The 19233-nt window shown below is 45.3% G+C and overlaps 1 protein-coding gene across 1 annotated transcript; it reads right to left on the reverse strand.

Moving 5' to 3' along the window:
* Positions 1 to 605: 605 nt before the first annotated feature.
* On the reverse strand, positions 606 to 18772 carry SLC10A2 (solute carrier family 10 member 2). The gene is made up of 6 exons (XM_012933961.2): positions 18396 to 18772; positions 10768 to 10886; positions 6093 to 6181; positions 4505 to 4680; positions 2314 to 2471; positions 606 to 697 (listed from the first exon to the last, which is right to left on the reverse strand). Exons 1-6 carry the CDS (start codon positions 18770 to 18772, stop codon positions 606 to 608), a joined length of 1011 nt encoding a protein of 336 aa, XP_012789415.1.
* Positions 18773 to 19233: the final 461 nt, after the last annotated feature.

Genomic DNA, 19233 nt, shown 5'->3' on the forward strand with positions numbered 1-19233 from the left:
ACATCTCGGACCCCTTTCCTCTTATTTTGCTTTTGAACCATCATGGGAGGAGATGGGTATTTTATTTTAAGATAGAAAGTTAGATGCTTTGTTTATATTATATTACAAAGTTACATAAATAAATAGATCTCAGTGTTTGTGGGGGACATTCACAATTATAAATAATAGGGAAAACTGGGGCTGCTTTACAATAACAACTCACTGTGTAGAGTTTAACAAGTGAAAAGTGCTCTTCTTTGGGTTATGAGATTTTGGGCAAATCTTAATCAGGAGTTACAATATTACTGGTGTTTCCTAGGCTATGCTTAGTCTGAGGATTTCGGGGTCTATTTCAAAGGTAGTATATATGTACACAATATATATTTACATACACACATATAAATATTTTGAATACTTAAAACTTGCATCTCCAGTCACTTGGTTCTAAAACCCACATATGGATCCAATTGCAATTTAAATGTTGACATTCAACTTTTTCCTGCCAAATAGCTTGTGAAAACAAGTAGGTTTTTGAAAAGAGTTACAGTAGTGGTAGTATGGTCTTTAGAGTTCTTTGAGGTCCGTACTGTGTCTGCTTTTGTTGGTTGGAATCCATCCTTCACCTGTTAGAGTGACGCCTCTGGCACTGTCTCATTGTCTTGGCTCTCTGGGAGTTCGGCTTTGTTTTTCCCAGTGCATTTCTTGTATGCCACATACACTGGAAAACAACACACAGGGGGTAAGTGCATTGTACTCTCACAGCAAGCAGTGAACTTACTTTGAAAGATGCTTCTCAGCAATGGTGGGTTCCCCATGGGCTCCTTCCAGAGATGACTCTTGGGTAGAGTCAGCTTCCCAGGAAGAGCCATCCTTGCAGTCAATAGTCACAGCAGCGAGATCTGTCCTAGCCGTGCACTGGCTTCAATAAGGACCCTCCCTGCCCAGGAAAAACGGCTGCCAGCTTGCTGTAATGGTCAGAGTGGGAGAAATGGGGCTGGAAATGCTCTGTTCTCTCTCTTCCACCTCCCCAGGAGTAGGGGAGTCTTGGCAAATAGGCAGTCAGCCTTCTTTTCTGTGAGCTGTGAGTCTCTGGGACAAGTGTGTTTCAGTGTATTTTGAGGGCAGCTGTGTTCCCAGTGTTTCGGAAGGTCAGCTCCCGTGGTAGACTGCCCTGTGGAGGGTCACCTGCAGGGGCTCTTTGCCTGTGGGCACTCTGCACCCAGAGGGTGTGAGCACTTAGCACACAGTTGGGATTTGAGTCCTGTTCTCAAATTGAGAAACATCTGAGGTCTTCTTCTCTCTTTTAGTTGGTTCCAAACTTGACAGGACATGAGAGGTATTGATTTTTTTTTTTTAACCAGAACTCTCAAATTTCAGTTTCTTACACTGGTACAAATTAATACCGTCAATTTCATTGCAGCATTACTTGTTGGAATTAAGGGAGATAAGGCAGGAAAGCGCCTGCCAGGGCCCTTAGAGAAAGTGTTCAGTGAAGGTTCACGCTGCGGGAGACTGTGGCCTGCTCTGAAGATCTTACTGTGTCAGGGCAATGTCTCCTTGGACTCTCTCTGCACCCAGAGGAAACTTGTGGGTGGGAAGCCGCCGAGCCCCTGACTGGATTAGGCTGAGCAAGTGGTTCATTAAAATGTCCCAACATTTGTAATGTAAACAGAGAGTTGGGACTCCCTCATGCAAACTTCTGATTTTAGTCAATCAAACTGTCCCATCCCCTCTCCTCCCCTCTCATCTTCCCCTCCCCTCCCCTCTCTGCTCCCCTCTCCTCTCTGCCCTTCCCTTGCCCTCTTCTCCTCTCCCTTCTTCTTTCTCTTCCCATTCTTATACACTTATGCTCACAAGCACACATGTATTTGTCTTCTAATGTGCTTAGCCTGATAAAAGACTTTGTATACCCATTTCCAAACAAATATTCATTCCAGACAAATCATTTCAAGATAATGTTTTGATGACATGAGAGGGTTCTTGGGAGCACCCGCAAAGGCACATAGTTCAGTGGTACCGAAGACAAATATTACCAAGAGAAGGAAGTTGTGGAGAGAATCAACCTCTAGCCAACTTCTCTCGCTAATCTTCCCTTCCCTTGAACCTTCTGGGAGAAGGATAATGTTTTCCCTAGCTGCTGGGAAGTCATGATAATACCCGGGGTAGCTTTTCCCACCCACTTCCATAAGTGCTAGGGTCTTGTTTCCTTTGTGTAATTCGCCACCAGAACAAGGAAAATTGAATTAAAAAGAGGGAACTAGTCCCTGCTGTTAGCCACCCCAGGATTTTCAAGGGAGAGCCTGGGCACCCCATCTGAGGAGGATCATTCCTTACTTCCCAGGAAGATCCCTGCGAAGGCCAGCTGGAAGATGCTGTAGATGAGCGGGAAGGTGAAGACGTGGTTGAGCTCCTCAGGCGTGAAGGACAGTTGCACGATGGTGGAGCACAGCTGTGTATTCTGCATCCCCGTCTCCAGGGCCACCGTCCGGCACCTGCAAACAGGGTGCCTGGACTGAGTTTACACCATTAAAAAAGATGCAGAAAGGATGGCAGACACGGTGCCTATACCTCTGCTCCTGGTATATATATACTTCAATATGGTAGATATTGATCCGTGAACATATGTTTTGTATATTACATATGTGTTTCTGTCACAGTCACTGTCACTGTCATCCTGTTGCTCACCGATTTTTGTTTCTACTTTTATTTAATGCCTATTTACTTAGCATACTTTTATTTATACTGAATAAAATATCTACCAAGACATTATTGTCATATGTTATATTATGCACACTATGAATAAATATTCTTCCTCTCTTTACCTTTCCTTAGTCACCTGGTATGGGAGCATGAGAAAATTGACATAGAACTATAAAAGTGTAAAAGGCAAATACAAGCCATTGCTATTACTGTCTTTTTTTTTACATTAAAATTCAGATATTTATCATTGATCTTTGTCTGGAGAAAGGGGGACCCACTATCACAGTTTATCTCTGAGCTGTACAAAATGTAGAATTATTTCTATTCATGCCTCCAGCCTTGCCAAGTGTGGTCTTTGTGGGGCCGCATGTTACGGGGCAGTTTTCAGGCCTGCATAACTGGGCTGAGCACTGCCGTGAGGGACTTGTGGCACCCCCTTTTGCCTATTGCAGCACTGTGAGGGATGCTGCTATCTCTAGATTGGTGTATCAATGTGTCATTGCATCTATCATCTGTCTGTCTGTCTACTTATCCATACATCCATCTACCTATATGCATGTAATACATCATACACATCTCAGAAACAGATAATATACATAAAATTACATGAAAGCAGGAGCTCCATCTATATTATGCTCTATCATTGACGAAGGGTGCGTGTCTCACTGTTTTCAATTCTGCCCTTCCTGGTGAGAGTGCAGAGCAGACAGGGGGTGACAAGACACTCACGGTCACATGCAAACCACATTATTGCTTTTTTTTTTATCATGACATTGGTTTTGTTTTTTGGATGACTTAAATCAACATGTAAGGTAGGCGTTACTGACCCACCCTTCACCTGAGGACAGTCCGAGAAAGACACTCTTTCATGCAGCAGCCTCCAGCCTGCTTTTCTTGCTGCCTATTGTTTGGTAGCAGAGGAAAGGTTCTATGCCGGGACCTGACACATTCATGCTAAACCCACTTCTCATAGCCAGCATCTTTGGGAGGTGAGCTCGTGCCTGATCCCTGGAATCACACTGGAGAAGACACACCTTAATAATTTTGCTAGAGTTTCTCCGAACATAAGATGCATAACCGTAGAAGAGTAGAATGTGCCTTTAGGGGGTTCCAGAAATATCCAAGCAAGAGGGAGGCTGTCACAATTTTCTTTTTGGGAAATTTACTTAATTGAGGAATGGATGAGTCTTTCCTTCTCCAGAAATAGGGTGAATGTTATTACAGGTGAGAGACTGGGGTGTGCCAACCCCATACATATAGGCCTCTTATGGGTAGATTGTGTCTTCTCACTTGCATATGCTGAGATTCTCATCTCCAGTGGCTCAGAATATTATCATATTTGGGTGAATTTAGTGAAGGTGAGATTATTAACCTGGGCCTGAAGTCAATGGGACTGGTGTCTGTGTGAAGGGAACTTTTATTTAGAGAAGCAAACTCAGTAGACAATATGAAGAGATATACAGGGAGAAGATACTCATTTAGCCACCAAGGGAAGGGAGGGAGAAAAGGAGGGAGGGAAAAAGGGAGGGAAGGAGGAAGGAGAGAGATGAGAAAGAGGATGAGAGAGAAAATGAGAGAGAGAATGAGAGAGTGAGAAAGACAGAATGAGAGAGAAAAGAGAGAGAGGAGACAGGTCGGGAACAGATTGCCTTGCTGAGCCCTTAAATCCTAGGACGGTGCCAGCCTGCAGACACATTGAACTTGTTGCTCAGATTGGGGAGGTGACGTTTACTATTTCCAACCAGCCTCTGTGGGTTCCCTCACTACAATAACCCCGAAAAACTACAGAGATAGTGGCCAGTCTCATTTTCCCCTTCTACCATACCTGTGCCAGGGCTGACCGGCTATTCTGGCCAGAAAAAAGCCCAGGGAGTAGCCGGCCACCGGGAAGAGGGTGCCTATGATCCAGAGCTTGGGCTGGATGATCCAGGCGCTCTGGTACAGCACGCCCCCGATCACGGCGATGAGCACGATCAGGACGGCGCCCGCGATGGACCCGATCTGGAACAGACAAGCAGACCCGCCAGCTTGAGACAAGGCACCTCCGATGGAGCCAGTCAGAACTGGTCTCTCTCTCAACTCTGTGCCCTCCAGGGACGGAAGTGCTGCCCTCAAGTTTGGAGTTTTAACAACCCAACAGGATGCTTTGCGTTCATGCTCGATTAACCGGCAAGTGTTCTCGCTGCAAATCATCCTTGTTGGAGAAGAAAACTCGGTTCTCTAGTTTTGTGTGTTTTTTTTTTTTTTAATTTTATTGAATCACCGTGAGATAGTTAGAAGCTTTCATGTTTGAGTTACAGTCTCACAATGATCAAACACCCATCCCTCCACCAGTGCACCTTCCCCGCCACCAATATCTCCTGTATACCCCCCCTTTCCCACCCTCCCCCTGCCTCCATGGCAGACAATATTCCCCATACTCTCTCTCTCCTTTGGGGCATTATGGCTTGCAACACAGACACTGAGAGGTCATCATGTTTGGTCCATTATCTACTTTAGGCATGCATCTCCACATGCACCCCAAGCTGAAATGTTCTGTGCATCCTTTGCTCATTCCATCCAGTTCTCTAGGTTTAGGTCCCAGATTTGACAATTGCCTCACTACTCCCTTGGTACATCACCGAAAGCTCTGCACCTTAGTTTATCTGTCATTGAAGATAATGTCTTGCTTATACTCCGCCCCATCTTTAACATCATTGTTAAAAGAATGGAAATGTGGATCTAAAACTCTGAAACTTAAGGCACTTGTGCAAAGTCACTGTTGTTCTCATTTTCTTCTCACATTAAAAACGTGGAGAAACTATCATTTTATGTGCAGAAAAACAAAGAACCTACCTTATTTCACTCCCTCATTGGGGGAGTTTTTCTATATCTTTGTTGTCTACGCCTGTGTTGATACCTTTATCGATATTCACATTTTCTTGCTAGCATAGAGTTGGTGGAGGGGAATAAATGACCACTAATTATATGTTTAGCATTGTGTATATTGTATGATATGTATTTTATGTATATGTTTTCCTAATATATATGACCTATATAATCTAAGTTTCCAGGCATTGAACTTGTCAATAGGATATAGACATCAGAAATATTTGACTCACACATACAGCTGTTCATATATGCTAAACCCACATGCCATGGCTGTTCATGTATGTTAAACCCACATGCCAGGGTCAAGAGCAGAATGTTGTGACAAAAAGGATTGAGAGAACCAAGTGGGTTTATTTGCACTGGGTATCTTAAATTTCTGGGAGAGAAATGTTTCCTGTGCATGAATAGAGAAGAAGATTCTAGAATAGAGGATCACCTGTCATAACATGGTGAGAAGGAGCAGTTGAATGGATCAAAACCTTATCACCTCAGTTCTCGTGATGGAGCACCTGACTGTGAAGCTTACAGCATGAAAAACTTACCTTAAGTATAATCTTGGCTTTCTGGGGCCATTTGTGATTCACAAATATCCCAAAGGACACAGGAACAACAAGAGCAACCAAAGATGTCCCTAAAGGTGATAGAAAAGCAATTTGATCAGCAGATAGTATCCAGTATGGGAAGAGTACCAGGGAGCAAGAAAGAGCATCCTGCAAAGTCACGGGTGGTGCTCCAGGCTCCCTCCTGGGCACCTAAAACAGATAAACTCCCAAACGCCCCTTATTTAGTCTCACCAGTAAATAATTGGCTAGTGCTGGTAGAAAGTTGATATGGTTGAAGATACAATTCCTTTTTTTAAATCCTGGGTTAATTGTAAGAACTTCTTATACTGCCATTCTAAGTCTTTTTACATTTTTATTTAAATTATTGTTTTTTTTCTTTTACTTTCCATACCACACCTGGAAATGCTCATGATTCACTTCTGGCTCTGCACTCAGGAACTATTCCTGGCGGTGCTTGGGGCACCAAATGGGATGCCTCGGATCAAAGCTGGGTTGGGTGAATGCAAGGCAAGCACCTTACCTGCTGGGCCCATCTAAGTATTTTAGTTCGATTTATCAGCATCACTTTATTTGGCTTGGGCCTTTCTATTGCCAAAGGAAATAATATATTTAAGGTCTGTAGTGTGTGTGTGTGTGTGTGTGTGTGTGTGTGTGTGTGTGTGTGTGTGTAGCACCTACTTGATATTTCCCATTTGTCTATAACTTAGTGGTAGTTGAAATATAAGAAAAAGCTTGAAATTCTCCAGGCCTTCTGAAAGCTAATGAATTCCAGTTAAGACTGACTTCCGTTATTCAAATGTACAGCAGAGAGGTGAGCGAATAGGTTGAAAAAGCATGCCTTAAATTTTCCATGAGATAATATACTTGGCGACCTCTCAAGTAATTATAATTCTTTGCAGGAACGTGCTCACCCAGCCAGATAAGAGTCATCCTTCAATTTCACTGTGTTAAATTTACTGCTGGTCTCAGGACTTGTAGATTGTTTATATTATTTAACATTGATTTGTCCAATAGCTGCTTTTCTAGAACACCAACCTATTCTAAATTTCCATGGCTTATTTACTTATATTTTTTTACAAAAATCTTTTAAAAATAGAGGCAGAAGGTAGAATTCATAGTGAAATTTTGAGGGCCTATCTACATTCCTTACTTTAGGAATAAAATGAGAAGGACTGAAAAGTAGATTCTAGGTTTCTTGGTAGTGACATAAATATAAAATGAATATAATAGTGATGAGAACATATTTTGGTTGCCTTTAGGTCCTCCTGCCAGTCTGTAAGGGATCAGTAATTTTTCTAGAAACTGCTCAATGGCATTTCCTAATAACTAAGTGCATCAAGAATAAATATATATATATTATATGTATATACATATAATATATATGTTCATACATATAGGAATAGAAAGAAAGAGGAGAAAAAGAAACTGGTGAAACAATGCATATTGAAAAGGGTCTGATAGACATTCTAGTAAGAACCCCAGAAAATCCCTCTTGGTTATTCTTATATGCTGCCACTTTTGAGGGAGACTCTTCCCCCAGGAGATGATCCTCTCATTGTGAGAACTTTCTACCTTATATTAAACACATCCTGAGTCACACTGACGGCTCTATGTTGATTTATACCTAGGTGCAAAAGATGTGCTTGGATGATATTATGTAATTAATGGGCAGGATCTGTGAAAAGGCACCTTATCTCCATGTTTGGGTTCTCTTGCTAAGAATCTTTGTTTCTCTTCAGTAGGGCAATGGCACATACACACAGCACAGTTGAGCTTCTCCTCACCATATGGGACTTGGTAGAGTGTTTGCAGGCTTGAAGTTGCCCAAGCAGTACACAGGTTGTTCTTCTTTCCATTTGGAGGCTATGGATTCCCTTTGGAGAACTGGGGCAACTCTCTAGGCTTCAAAAGGACAGGCCTGTCCTCTTTTCTTTCTTTTCTTTTCTTTTCTTTTCTTTTCTTTTCTTTTCTTTTCTTTTCTTTTCTTTTCTTTTCTTTTCTTTTCTTTTCTTTTCTTTTCTTTTCTTTTCTTTTCTTTTCTTTTCTTTTTCTTTTTCTTTTCTTTTTCTTTTTCTTTTCTTTTCTTTTTCTTTTCTTTCTCTTATTCTTATTTTCCAGATCTCTGTGCTTTGGGTGTCTGCTACTTAGATGAGAAAACATCTGCCTCCAGGGAGACCATTGGAATCCCATCTTGATCACTAGTTGAGTTTACAGAAATTATAGGGGAAAAGAAAGGAAGAAAGAAGAAGAATAAAAGAGAGAGTGAATGTAATTAGAGCACAGGGCAGAACCTGCCATCTGAGAGGCTAGAAACGGAAACATTCTGGGAAACATGGAGAGAACTCACACCCCACTGAATCCACTGGGCAGAATTACATCCATGTCACAGTGAGTTAGGAGATAGATTGGACATCCAGCTTGTGGTACACTGTCAAAGCTATGGTAGAGAGCATTGGGACCAACCAAGAACTTGTGATTTTCTTAGTTGTCTGGGCTGCCTTCTCCTCCATCCAGATGCTCTTCCCTGAGGGGGCCCAGATGTTTATCAGCTCATCTGAGCGTGGCATGCTCTGGGTAACCTGCATCAAGCGGGCCTGTCCTTAGAGCAGAATCGAGGGCAGATGAAAGCACATGTCCAACTTCCTGTTCATCTTGAACAAATCAACAAACTAATTTTCCCTGAGTCAGAGAGATAGTACCGAAAGTAAACTGCTTGCTCCAGTTTTATCTCTGATACCACCTGTGGTCTCGAAGCCAAAGATCACTCATAAGCACAGGACCTGAGCACTCAGAGTGTGGCTGGCACCCATCCCCTGCAGCCTTCTCCCCCGCCCCCAAAGTGCTAATAGTCTTGTGAAGCAATTACGATATTTATTTTCTATATTTAAGGATTAGGAAAGCCATGAACAAGAAGGCTAGATCAAAAATCAGATCTGGAAGAAGTGGTAAACTGGCTAATATTTATTTTTTGAACTCATTTAACATGTACTATCTTACAAAGGTCCCTTTGTGTTTTACTGCTTAAGTGATGACCTTTCCTTATTACTGAGGTGCTAAATGTTTTTTTTTTTCTTTCGACTTTCTCTTTCTCTTCAAAATTTACATGAATGGGTACGGTATGACTAATTCACAGTATAGTCAGAATTACTCATTTTCAAGAGAAGAATTCTATAGCTCCAATTCTTTTCTTAAAAAGTGAGAAATACAGACTAAGACTTCCTTTAGCAGGAAGCCTTTGAGTTAGACAATATACACCAGCCAAGCAAACTGTTCTTTGTTCTGAAGGAAGCTCTCCTTCTAGCAGACTGAGAGCTAGGCAGCAGGAGGAATAAGCAAGTGATCATGAAAGATCACGTAAACCCTGTTTGCATGAGGTCATGCTTCATACGAAGAATTTCCCCAGCAGTTCAGGAGGAGGACCCTGTGTAGGGAGATCCCGCATTGAATGGGGTGTGTCAGGAGGGACACTTGGCTCTTGGCTCATCTTTTGCTCTTATGGTTATAGAAGGAGAGAAAGAGATAGGGGAGAGAGAGAGAGAGGAAAGAGAGAGAGAGGAGACAATATTAGAAGATGCTGCCACACAGATGGCCCCAAATTTGGAAAGTTTGTCCTAATTCAGGTGTGTAGTGCTCAAGTCATATTTCATCACAGAAACAATCTTTCTTAGGAACAGGAGGGATTTTGCATGCCATCCAATTTAGTTTCCCAGTCCACCTGGAGTCTCCTAGGCAAACATTTTTCAGCCACCATTTAGCTTTGCCTTACAAGTTTCCCCCAGTTGGAAGCCTACACGCCTTTGAAGCATCCCACAGGGGAGACCTTTGTCTCCAAGGTCTGCTGGAAAAGATGAGTTCCCATATAGCATTACCTTGTGATGGGCACTGATTTGATTGGCAGCGCAGCTTACATGGGAAATGCCTAGTGTAGGGAAGCCAGGCCATTTCGAGTTCTTCCCTTGATTGCGTGTTACACCAACCAATTCATCTCCTACCATATTTTGCTTCCCGGGAAGCCGTGGAAGCATTTGGGGGATTAGGATGAAGACCAGAGAGTAAAAATGATTGGGGACAGCGTCCTAATGAGGAAATTTGAGTCTCAAGGCATGGCACAGAGTTGTTTCCAGGAAATCAACGTTTGAGTCCAGTTTTAACTCACAGTTCCATTACTCGGAGTATAAAGTCACTGTCGCTTGAAGTGGAGTACATAAATGATCTGCTTCATCTGGTGGTTTCCTATTGCCATACTTATGGATCTTTCTAGGCACTCAATCTAACCATCATTTTGCATTTCTTCAGTACTTCAGAGACTAGGGACAAACTCCTGGTCCCGGGAAGGAGCTGCATGCAGGGGAGGCGCGAGCAACAGAGACTTCCTGAGATCCAGCCACGCTGCTCTGGGCACCCTGTTCCCTGGCCGCTTCAATGGAGGATCAAAGCAGATTCTCCCACGGGGTCAAAGTTTGGACTGCCAACTCTTCCAACCCTCATTCCAGTGAAGGGGCGGCTTGTGATAAACTCCTGGGGGAGCATATAGTGCTTCCAGGGGTGGGAGGGCAGGGCTGGTGGGGTTTCAGCCTGGCCTGAGTATCTCCTCCAGGGAGGAAAAGAGAGCAGGAGGGGCCTAACTCAGAAGCCTGTCAGGGGCAGGACTTACCTATGTTATCGTAGGGGATGACGATGGTCCCGGCGTCCGCCCACATCTTGGTGTAGATCAGGAGACACAGCGGCATCATGCCCAAGGCCATCAGGGTGGAACAGGTGGTCATGCTGACACTGAAAGGAGACAAGGCAGTTTGTAGGTCCACCTGAATGTCTAGGGAGCCGGTGACTTCATATTCAAGGCATGATCAGAAAGTCCCGAGGCAGACTCAGCTCACACAGCCCAGGGCTGAGCCCCAGAAGTTTCTACATGTCCCAGGACTTCTTTGTGTCAGCACAGGGAGGTGACTGAGCAGGGCCCAGTCTTTGGAGAAAGGGTGAGACCCAGGCTGGGGTCTTCAGACTGATCAGAGGAGGAGGCACTTTGTTTAGTGACTGTCAAACTCATCAGAGAACAGCAGACCTCTGGATTCTGATCCAGGCATCACTGTTTTCACTGTGTCTGTGTGTGGGTTGGATTGAGTCGCTCTTCCCCAGGACCCTTGGAAGAGGTAGCAGGTATCAATCCTCAGCATCTTTCCCTCAGACAGAAGAAAACTATGGGATGGGGGAATGTGTGCTGAAAGTAGATAAAGGCCCAAACGTGATAGCTGCTCAGTATCTATATTGCAAACCACAATGCCCAAAAGAGAAAGAGAGAGAGTATGGGGGAAATTGTCTGCCATAGAGACAGGTTGGAAAGCCAGGTATCCCGCGGGCCCCTCCAATCAGGGTCCTCTGAAGGCTCCAGAAGTTCCACAACCCCAATTCCTCATCCTTCCACCCTAAGTTGGGTGTGTGTGGGGATACCGGAGACACTGGTGGTGGGGAATAAGCACTGGTGGAGGGATGGGTGTTCGATCATTGCATGACTGAAACTCAAACATGAACGCTTGGTAAACTGTATCTCATGGTGATCAAAAAAAAAAAAGACAGAAGAACTGTTGCCTGAATGTGCATGATTTGGAAAAAGAAAAGTGATGCCCAACTACCATCGCAACGAAGGAAAGCTGGCAGCGGGCAGGAGGGGCGTGTCAGGACAGAATAAGCAACTTAGAAACACACCAAGTGTGTATCCCAAGAGCAGAGCTGCTCTGGGCCTCCAGGGAGGCACCTGCATCGCAGTGAGTGTCCTGGGCCAGCAGTGGGCTTGGAATTGGAGGCGGAGTGAGGCCGACAGGGTATAGCTTTCAGCACTTAGGGTGGGTGGACGAGGGGTCGGGGTCATGGAACTTGTGGAGCCTTCAGAGGGCCCTGATTCTGTCAGTTTCTTTACATGTGCAGTGAAGATGAGAACTGCTGCACCTTCCAGACTGTGAGGAATAAACCGGGCAGAGTCCAGGCAAAGAGAATAGTGCAGGGGCCCTTCAACGCATTGGTTCCTGTCCAGTGTGGAATCAGGAGCCCTGGGGGAGTTTTCTGAAGAGCTCTCCAAGGCCTAAGGCTATGACACCAGCCAATTCTTTAGGGTCTTCTGTGTGGGTCTGAAGGGAAATGTTAAGTTATTTGTACCACCTGCCCCTCCTCCTCCAACAGAAGCTCAAACAAACAGCCTTACACGGTACAGGAAAATACCCTGGAAGTGAAGAATTCTTTAAACACATCTAAAAAGGGCAATTTTAGTAAAGGGTGAAGGGCTAAGTTCATAAGCGGATTTGCTTCCTATAATAATTAGTTGGACTGGAGCGATAGCACAGCACTCGGCCGACCCAGGTTCAATTCCTCCGTCCCTCTCGGAGAGCCCAGCAAACTACCGAGAGTATCCTGCACACACGGCAGAGCCTGGCAAGTTTCCCGTGGCGTATTCAATATGCCCAAAACATAAAAACAGGAGAGAATAACACTGACTTCAGAGGACTGTTATGAGGATGAAAATAAAAGTCTCACAATAAACACTACTGGTGCCTGCTTGAGCAAATAGATGAACAATGGGACGGCAGTGCTACAGTGCTACAATAATTAGTTAAAAAATACACATATGACATCACTTAAATGTGTTTAGAGATTTAGAAAAATAATACTTCGTAGAGATAAAAATAGAGGGTAACAATGCAAGTACTAGAGACTCCTGTGCAATGGCTCAAGAAGGTCAGTCTATTATAGTGACAGTTAACTTACATATCCACCAGGTTGCTACATCAGTCCTATGCCAGAACAATGGGTTATTTAGTTATTTAGCTATTTAATTATTTAGCTATACATAACGCTTTGCTGTACTTATACAGTGCTGGAGATTGTCAAATCTCTTTTTTCCTCACTTCCTATGCCATTCTCATTTTAAAAATCTTTTGTTTGTTAAAAGCAGAATGAAGCTGTAGTGATACGCAGCAGGCGGGTGCTTACCTTGCATGTAGTAAATATGTCCCCGCAGCCCACCAGGAGTGATCCCTGAGCAGAGCCAGGAACAGCCCCTGAGAACCGCTGGCTGTAGCCCCCAGTCAACAAAAAATATTCAAATGAGTTTGAAGTCAGCCCCCTTAAAACCTCACTTTTATTTCAACACATTGTCTAAAGAGCAAACAGAGTGGGGACTGGGAGGGGCATCGTCTCTTGGTATTTTCTTTAAAATTTCTTATATCAAGTTCCTATTCTGAATTACTGCTTACATATATGTATATATAGTGTGGTATCAAGGTTTTGAGTTTGGCAAGAACAGTTTCTTAAAGACCATGAAAAGGGTTGGGACAGTGATTGGGGAAGATAATGACAGCGTAGTGACCAGGGAGGCACGGCAGAGCGGCAGGTGGAGAGGTGACTGGAACCTGGGGCCAGCTAGACTAATGCACAGTCTACAGCCAATTGCCAAAAAAGGCAGCGACAATTCACAAATAGAACTCTTTAAGGAGCAACATAAGGAAGTGATTTTACAAAAGAAAGGAATCATTTGGCATAAAAATTCTACCAGGATACAGATGTCAATAATAGAAATATAGAGAGTGCAATAAATGTCAATTCTATAGCCATCGAGGAATTTGGAGAAGTCAGGGATAAGCAGTAGAAAAGGTGGTCATAATCTTGGAAAAAAAAGACTATTTGAGACACCAAAAAGGTGTAAGTAGGTGGTACTGGAAAGTGAAACTTGATAAATAGATAGGCGATACTTTGAACTGGGGTTAAGAGTCTAGACAGGGAATAAGTGAATAGTCAGTTTCAGTTTGTGAATCAGTCTGGATGCAAATGCTGGCTGTACTCCACGCTGGCTCCGTGAGCACGGTCAGGGTGATGAGACTTAATTTTATCATTTGTTCATGTAGGAGAGAATAACACTGACCTCAGAGGACTATTATGAGGATGAAAATAAAAGCATGCAGAGTACTTCTAGCAAGGTGCACATTTGGTCTCAAATAAAGTCAAATGCTGCAGCAAAGAGACAAATGTTGGTTTCTTGAAGGAAATTAGAGGAAAGGCAAAATACTGTCGGGTTCGTTCTTGGAGAGGAGGCGGCCATTTGGATATAGCCAAAATGAGATTCTTACTTTGAACCTGAGAAACATGGATGGGTCAGGGATCTCGGACACCTGAAATTAGTGCATGCTGAACCAGAAGATGAAAATGGCATCAGTATTGGACCACAGGTTGAAGGGTGTGGTATGGAAATTCCTGAGTGCAGAGCCAGGAGTATCCCCTGAGCATCACTGGGTGTGGCCCCAAACAAAACAAAACAAGGAACTGCAGCAGTGCAGGAATTAAGAAGAAAGTAAGGAAAGGACATTCTTTGGCCTCTTTGGCCGACAAAGTGAGAAGGAAAAGTCTTTTGCCTTAGAATGCAGAGAAATGAAGCCAGGAGCTCTCTGGAAGGGAAGGGCAGGAGGCGACGGCAGCATTCCATGATCTTCAAACTAGAAGCACAGGGGACAGTTTCAACTCCCTGCAAACATTTAATTTGTGCTTATTGCCCAGGGCATAGAATGACTTAGACAGAGCTGTTCATGTCAGCTCCCCGCCAGAACATTCTAGGCAGAGTGAGCAGAGAAGGAGCTGAGGGGACATTTCAAATACACAAGGCTTCCATGAGCCAGCTCCGTGATTTTTGCTCGGGGTAGAAGCCCATTCTCTGCAGCCTCGGTCTCCCCGCTTTTGAGTCACTAGAGCTTGCGCATTGCACAGAGAAGATGATCGGGTGAGGTGGGGATGTCCCAGGACTCATGTGTAGTTGCAAGATCTGTTGGCAGGGAGTATCTGTGTTCAATTCGTCTCTGTGACTGTCGATACCAACAGTCATCTCCAGGCTGCTACTGTGAAGGATGCAGAGGGAAGGAAGGTCAGGGGCCAGGGTTGGAAGTAAAGGTGGGGCTGAGGCTGTCTTCCTTCTTCTTTCCCGTGGAAGCCTCGGGTGGCAGTCCCGAGAGCTGGAGGGTTGTTCTGGATGTTTGCTCAAGGAAGACCTTGGCCAGCTTCCCCCCAAGACGGCCATCGCCGTCCATAGCCCAGAGTTCGCCACAGTGCTCCCTAATCATTGCCAAGCGGTCCTCGGAGGTCCGGGGACGCTGTTGTGCGAGACTCCGGGTTCTGCTCTGTAACTCCAGGAGCTTGTGGCCAGCAGCTCTGGGTCCCTCTGGATGAGTGACCAGACCCAGTGCGTTGGGAGTGCTCGGCTCAGCTCTGTGAGCGTGTCGCTGTTCTCTCATGTAACGGGGCTTTATTTAATTTTTTTTTTGTAAGTTAAAATGAAGGGAGGGGCTGTGATGCTGCTTGCGTCTGGCTTGGAACAGTCCCTGGGTCAGATGTAGCCCAGCCATTCTTCCCAGCTCACCCCTGACTGTCTCCTGTCTGAGGCCAGGCTTTGAGGAATAGCATCTATTTTGGGGGTTGGGGGGGAGGGAGCGTTCACTGGCAATGCTCAGGAGTTACTCTTGACTCTGCACTCAGGAACTACCTCGGACGGTGTTCAGGGGTCCCTATGGGATGCCAGGGATCTGACCCGGGTGGACGACCTGCAAGGCAGACGCCCTCCCCGCTGTACTATTGCTCCAGCCCGGCATAGCGTCTTTCCTTGTCCTCCTGTGCTGGGAAATAACGTGGCAACGCTTTATAATTAGGGTAACGGAGATCCTGTGTGTGAATGTCTAGGAGGTGAAGGGGGATTTATTTTGGGTGCGCGGAGTCCTTTCTGGGTCTTGCCCAAGTCCTGGAGAAGTGAAGGGCTGAGTGGTGGGGGCGGAGCTTACCCTGGGCTGCCGAGGCACCGGAAACTGGCGGTCAGCGTCCTTGCTCACCTCACCGTTGAGCTACCCTGACTTGTAGGCGGATGCCTGGTCCGGATTCGGCAGGATATTTATTACCTTGGCTGCAAAGTTATCTTGGGGGGAGGGTCTTCTTTCCTTTTCTTTGTTTTGGATCGTATGTATTTTGGGGGATAGTCTCCCTACCCCTGCCCCACCAAGCAGTGCTCAGGGTCCTCCCGGGTCACTCCTGGACTATTCAGTCAACCAGGCTGGACAGTTTAATACTCAGGCCCAAATCGCCAGATACTCATAGCCTCTAGGGCCACACCCAGTGGGGCTGCGGATGGAGGTTCCTGTGCTGGGTTTGAACTTGAGTCCCAGCCCACACTTTCGCCCCCTGACCTCTGAGCTCTCTCCCCAGTCCGTGGATCGACTTAAAAATATTATTTTTGGTTTTTGGATTATATCTAGTGATGCTTTTAGGTTACTCCTGACTCTGCACTCAGGAATTATTCCTGGTGATGCTCCAGGGACTATATGGGATGCTGGAGATTGAACCCGGGTCAGCCCCGTGCAAGGCAAAAACCCTACCTATTGTACTATTGCTCTGGTCCCGGAATTTTTTCTTAATATATTTCTCTATTGGTCCAGAGTGATAGTACAGCGGGTAGGGCACTTTTCTTGCTTGCAGCCAACCTGGGTTCGATCTCTGGCGTCCCATCTGGTGCCCTGTTCACTACTAAGAGTAATTCTTGAGTGCAGAGTCAGGAATAACCTCTGAGCATCTCCAGGTGTGGCTCAAAAAGGAAAAAAATATTCTGTCTTAATTTGTTTACAGGAATGGTAATATAATGTAAACAGGATTGCATAATCACCTCTTATTTCAGGAGATAAAAGACTTCCTTAAAAATACAGAGAGTTGGGGCCCGAACATTTTGGATTTGGAATTTCACTGATTGGACCTACAGAAGGGAACTGTCCCACCAGTCCACCAAGCTTGCATGACCCCTCATCTCGCTCTGGGAGAATTTTCTGTTTTATTAAGCGAGTCCACATGGTTGGAGGGCGCGACCCCTCTGTCATGCTCAAAAGTCACAAGGATTATGCCAAAGCTGTGAGTGAAAATCAAGCCCTTGAGCTCAGCAGGTGCTGAGAACATTTAGAACCCCCTCCTGTGCTCTCGGCCAGGGCAAACGCAGAGGGCATCTCCTATGACGCGCTTGCTCTGTGTGTTCACACATGAACAAGATCTGAGTAGCACGTGTGATCCTTGGTTCTTTACAGGACTTCCTTTAGAAAAACAACCCACTGCAAAGCAAATATAACATTTTCCTAGGCAAGAAACAGGCCATGATACAGCTCCTGGAAATGAGAGGCAGGCAGGCGCCTGATGCCAGAGTCTTGGGAGACACTTGGATTTTGCAACGCTTATATTCCTACGCCAGGAGCTTCTCTCTTTAGAGTGTAGGAGTTGGTGATTAACTGAGCCAATTGCCTACTGTACAGTATTTAATAAGCACATGTTCCATTAGCACCTGGCTGGCTTGCAGAAATGCAGATCTTTCAAGGGAAAATGAGAAATTGTGAGGCAAGGAAAAAGACATTAGTCTATTCAACTCGCAGCATTAACATTCTCAGTCTTGTCCCATTAATACTTGGTCCTACTTCTATTAGTTTTTTTTCCACTGCTAGTTCAGACTGGCACAGGATGAATTGGGCAAAGACAGAAATTGAGATTGCTCTGTGGGAAGCAGAGAAACCATTTGCTGTTTATTCTATACTAAGGTAAGCATATAATTAAAAGATTTTTTTTCTTTCTAATGCTGGTAGGAGTGAAGCAAATGTACACCAAGAAAAAGCTTGTCTGGAGAACTTGCTGAGTTTGGTGGAGATCACGGCCTCATTGTAGGTTCTAAGATTGAGCGAAAAATTTAAGTACTTTTCCCCCCTTCTGATACTAGCAGAGAAAACTTCCTCAGCTGCAGTCTGTGACTTGGGAAGATGTTCTTAGTTGAAAATCTTTGAATCTTTTCCCTAAGATCAAAAGCAAAAGGATCCAACTCCCCGATCAGAGAATTAGATTAAGACGCCCAAACACAGAAGACGGGGGCTGGAGCAATAGCACAGCGGGTAGGGCATTTGCCTTGCACGCGGCCGACCCGGGTTCGATTCCCAGCATCCCATATGCCCCCCGAGCACCGCCAGGAGTAATTCCTGAGTGCAGAGCCAGGAGGAACCCCTGTGCATCGCCGGGTGTGACTCCCCCCCCCAAAAAAAGCAAACACAGAAGACATCTTCCAGTGGCAGAGCAGCCGGAGTGTGGGGAAGCCCGGGGGTAAGGGTCTGTTTCTCCTTCCTGTTAGCAACTCAGGGGTAACCAGGATCAACCAGGACAGGTGAGAGGAACACTCCCCGCGTCCCGGCCTGGTGGCAAAGAAACTGGATGCACTAACGGTACCCGGAGGCTTGTCTCTCTTACCTCAAGTCCATGTCGCCGTCCACCCAGTAGGCCAAAATGTTGGAGGACGTCCCTCCAGGACAGCAGCCCATGATGAGCACCACCACTGCTTGGACAGGGAGGATGTCGAAGGCCACCGACAGGATGAATCCCATGAGCGGCATGATCCCGAACTGGCAGAGGAAACCCACACAGATGCCCCACGGCCTCTTGATGTGCCCCAGGAACTTCTTGATTTCCACATTGCAGCCCATGGAGAACATCACCATGGCCAGCAGGATGGTCAGGACAGTGCTCAGGGTCACACTGAGGATGGCGTTGAAGTTGCTGGGGGGGCGCACGCAGGATGCTCCATGGCACACGGTGGCTTCCGCGGGACACTCCATCAGGTTAGTCATTGCTGGCTGGCAGGAGTCCACGGACGCCCCGACCGTCTTCTGGGTCGTGGTCAGGGCTGGACAAGGACTGGCTGCTCCACGCCAGTCAAACTTTTAAACCCTTCTGAAGAAACATGTGTCACTTTGGCATCTCTTTCAAAAGTCATCTCGGAGCGGCCATAAAAAACAATAAATGCTAGAATGTTAGCTACAAGAGGTTGCATTACAACACAGCACGCATTATGAATCATAAAAGTCCTGCACACTTATTGGTCCTTCGTCGGAGTTGTAATTAATCATTTATTGGCATGATAATGAACGGAGTCCTATAAAAAAAAAAGTTGTGTTAATGTTTAATGCTGGGAATGTTGGTTAAATTATTGGAGCAAAGTGAGGCTTAAAAGCAACCAAAAAGTATTAAAGCAAGCAGGAAGGGGTTAGCTGTAGGAGAGAAACGGCTCCCTTTAAGGGGAAGGAGGGAC

This window comes from Sorex araneus, chromosome 1, assembly GCF_027595985.1.
Source record: "Sorex araneus isolate mSorAra2 chromosome 1, mSorAra2.pri, whole genome shotgun sequence".
Classification (NCBI taxonomy): Eukaryota; Metazoa; Chordata; class Mammalia; order Eulipotyphla; family Soricidae; genus Sorex; species Sorex araneus.

Coding starts and splice junctions, on each gene's coding strand:
- SLC10A2 (XM_012933961.2), bottom strand. CDS start 18,772: ATGACTAACCTGATGGAGTGTCCCGCGGAAGCCACCGTGTGCCATGGA. Junction 4,681..6,092: donor AAGCCAAGATTATACTTAAG/GTAAGTTTTTCA, acceptor TGTCTGTTCCAG/ATCGGGTCCATCGCGGGCGC. Junction 698..2,313: donor CGCAGGGATCTTCCTGGGAA/GTAAGGAATGAT, acceptor GTTGTTTTCCAG/TGTATGTGGCATACAAGAAA.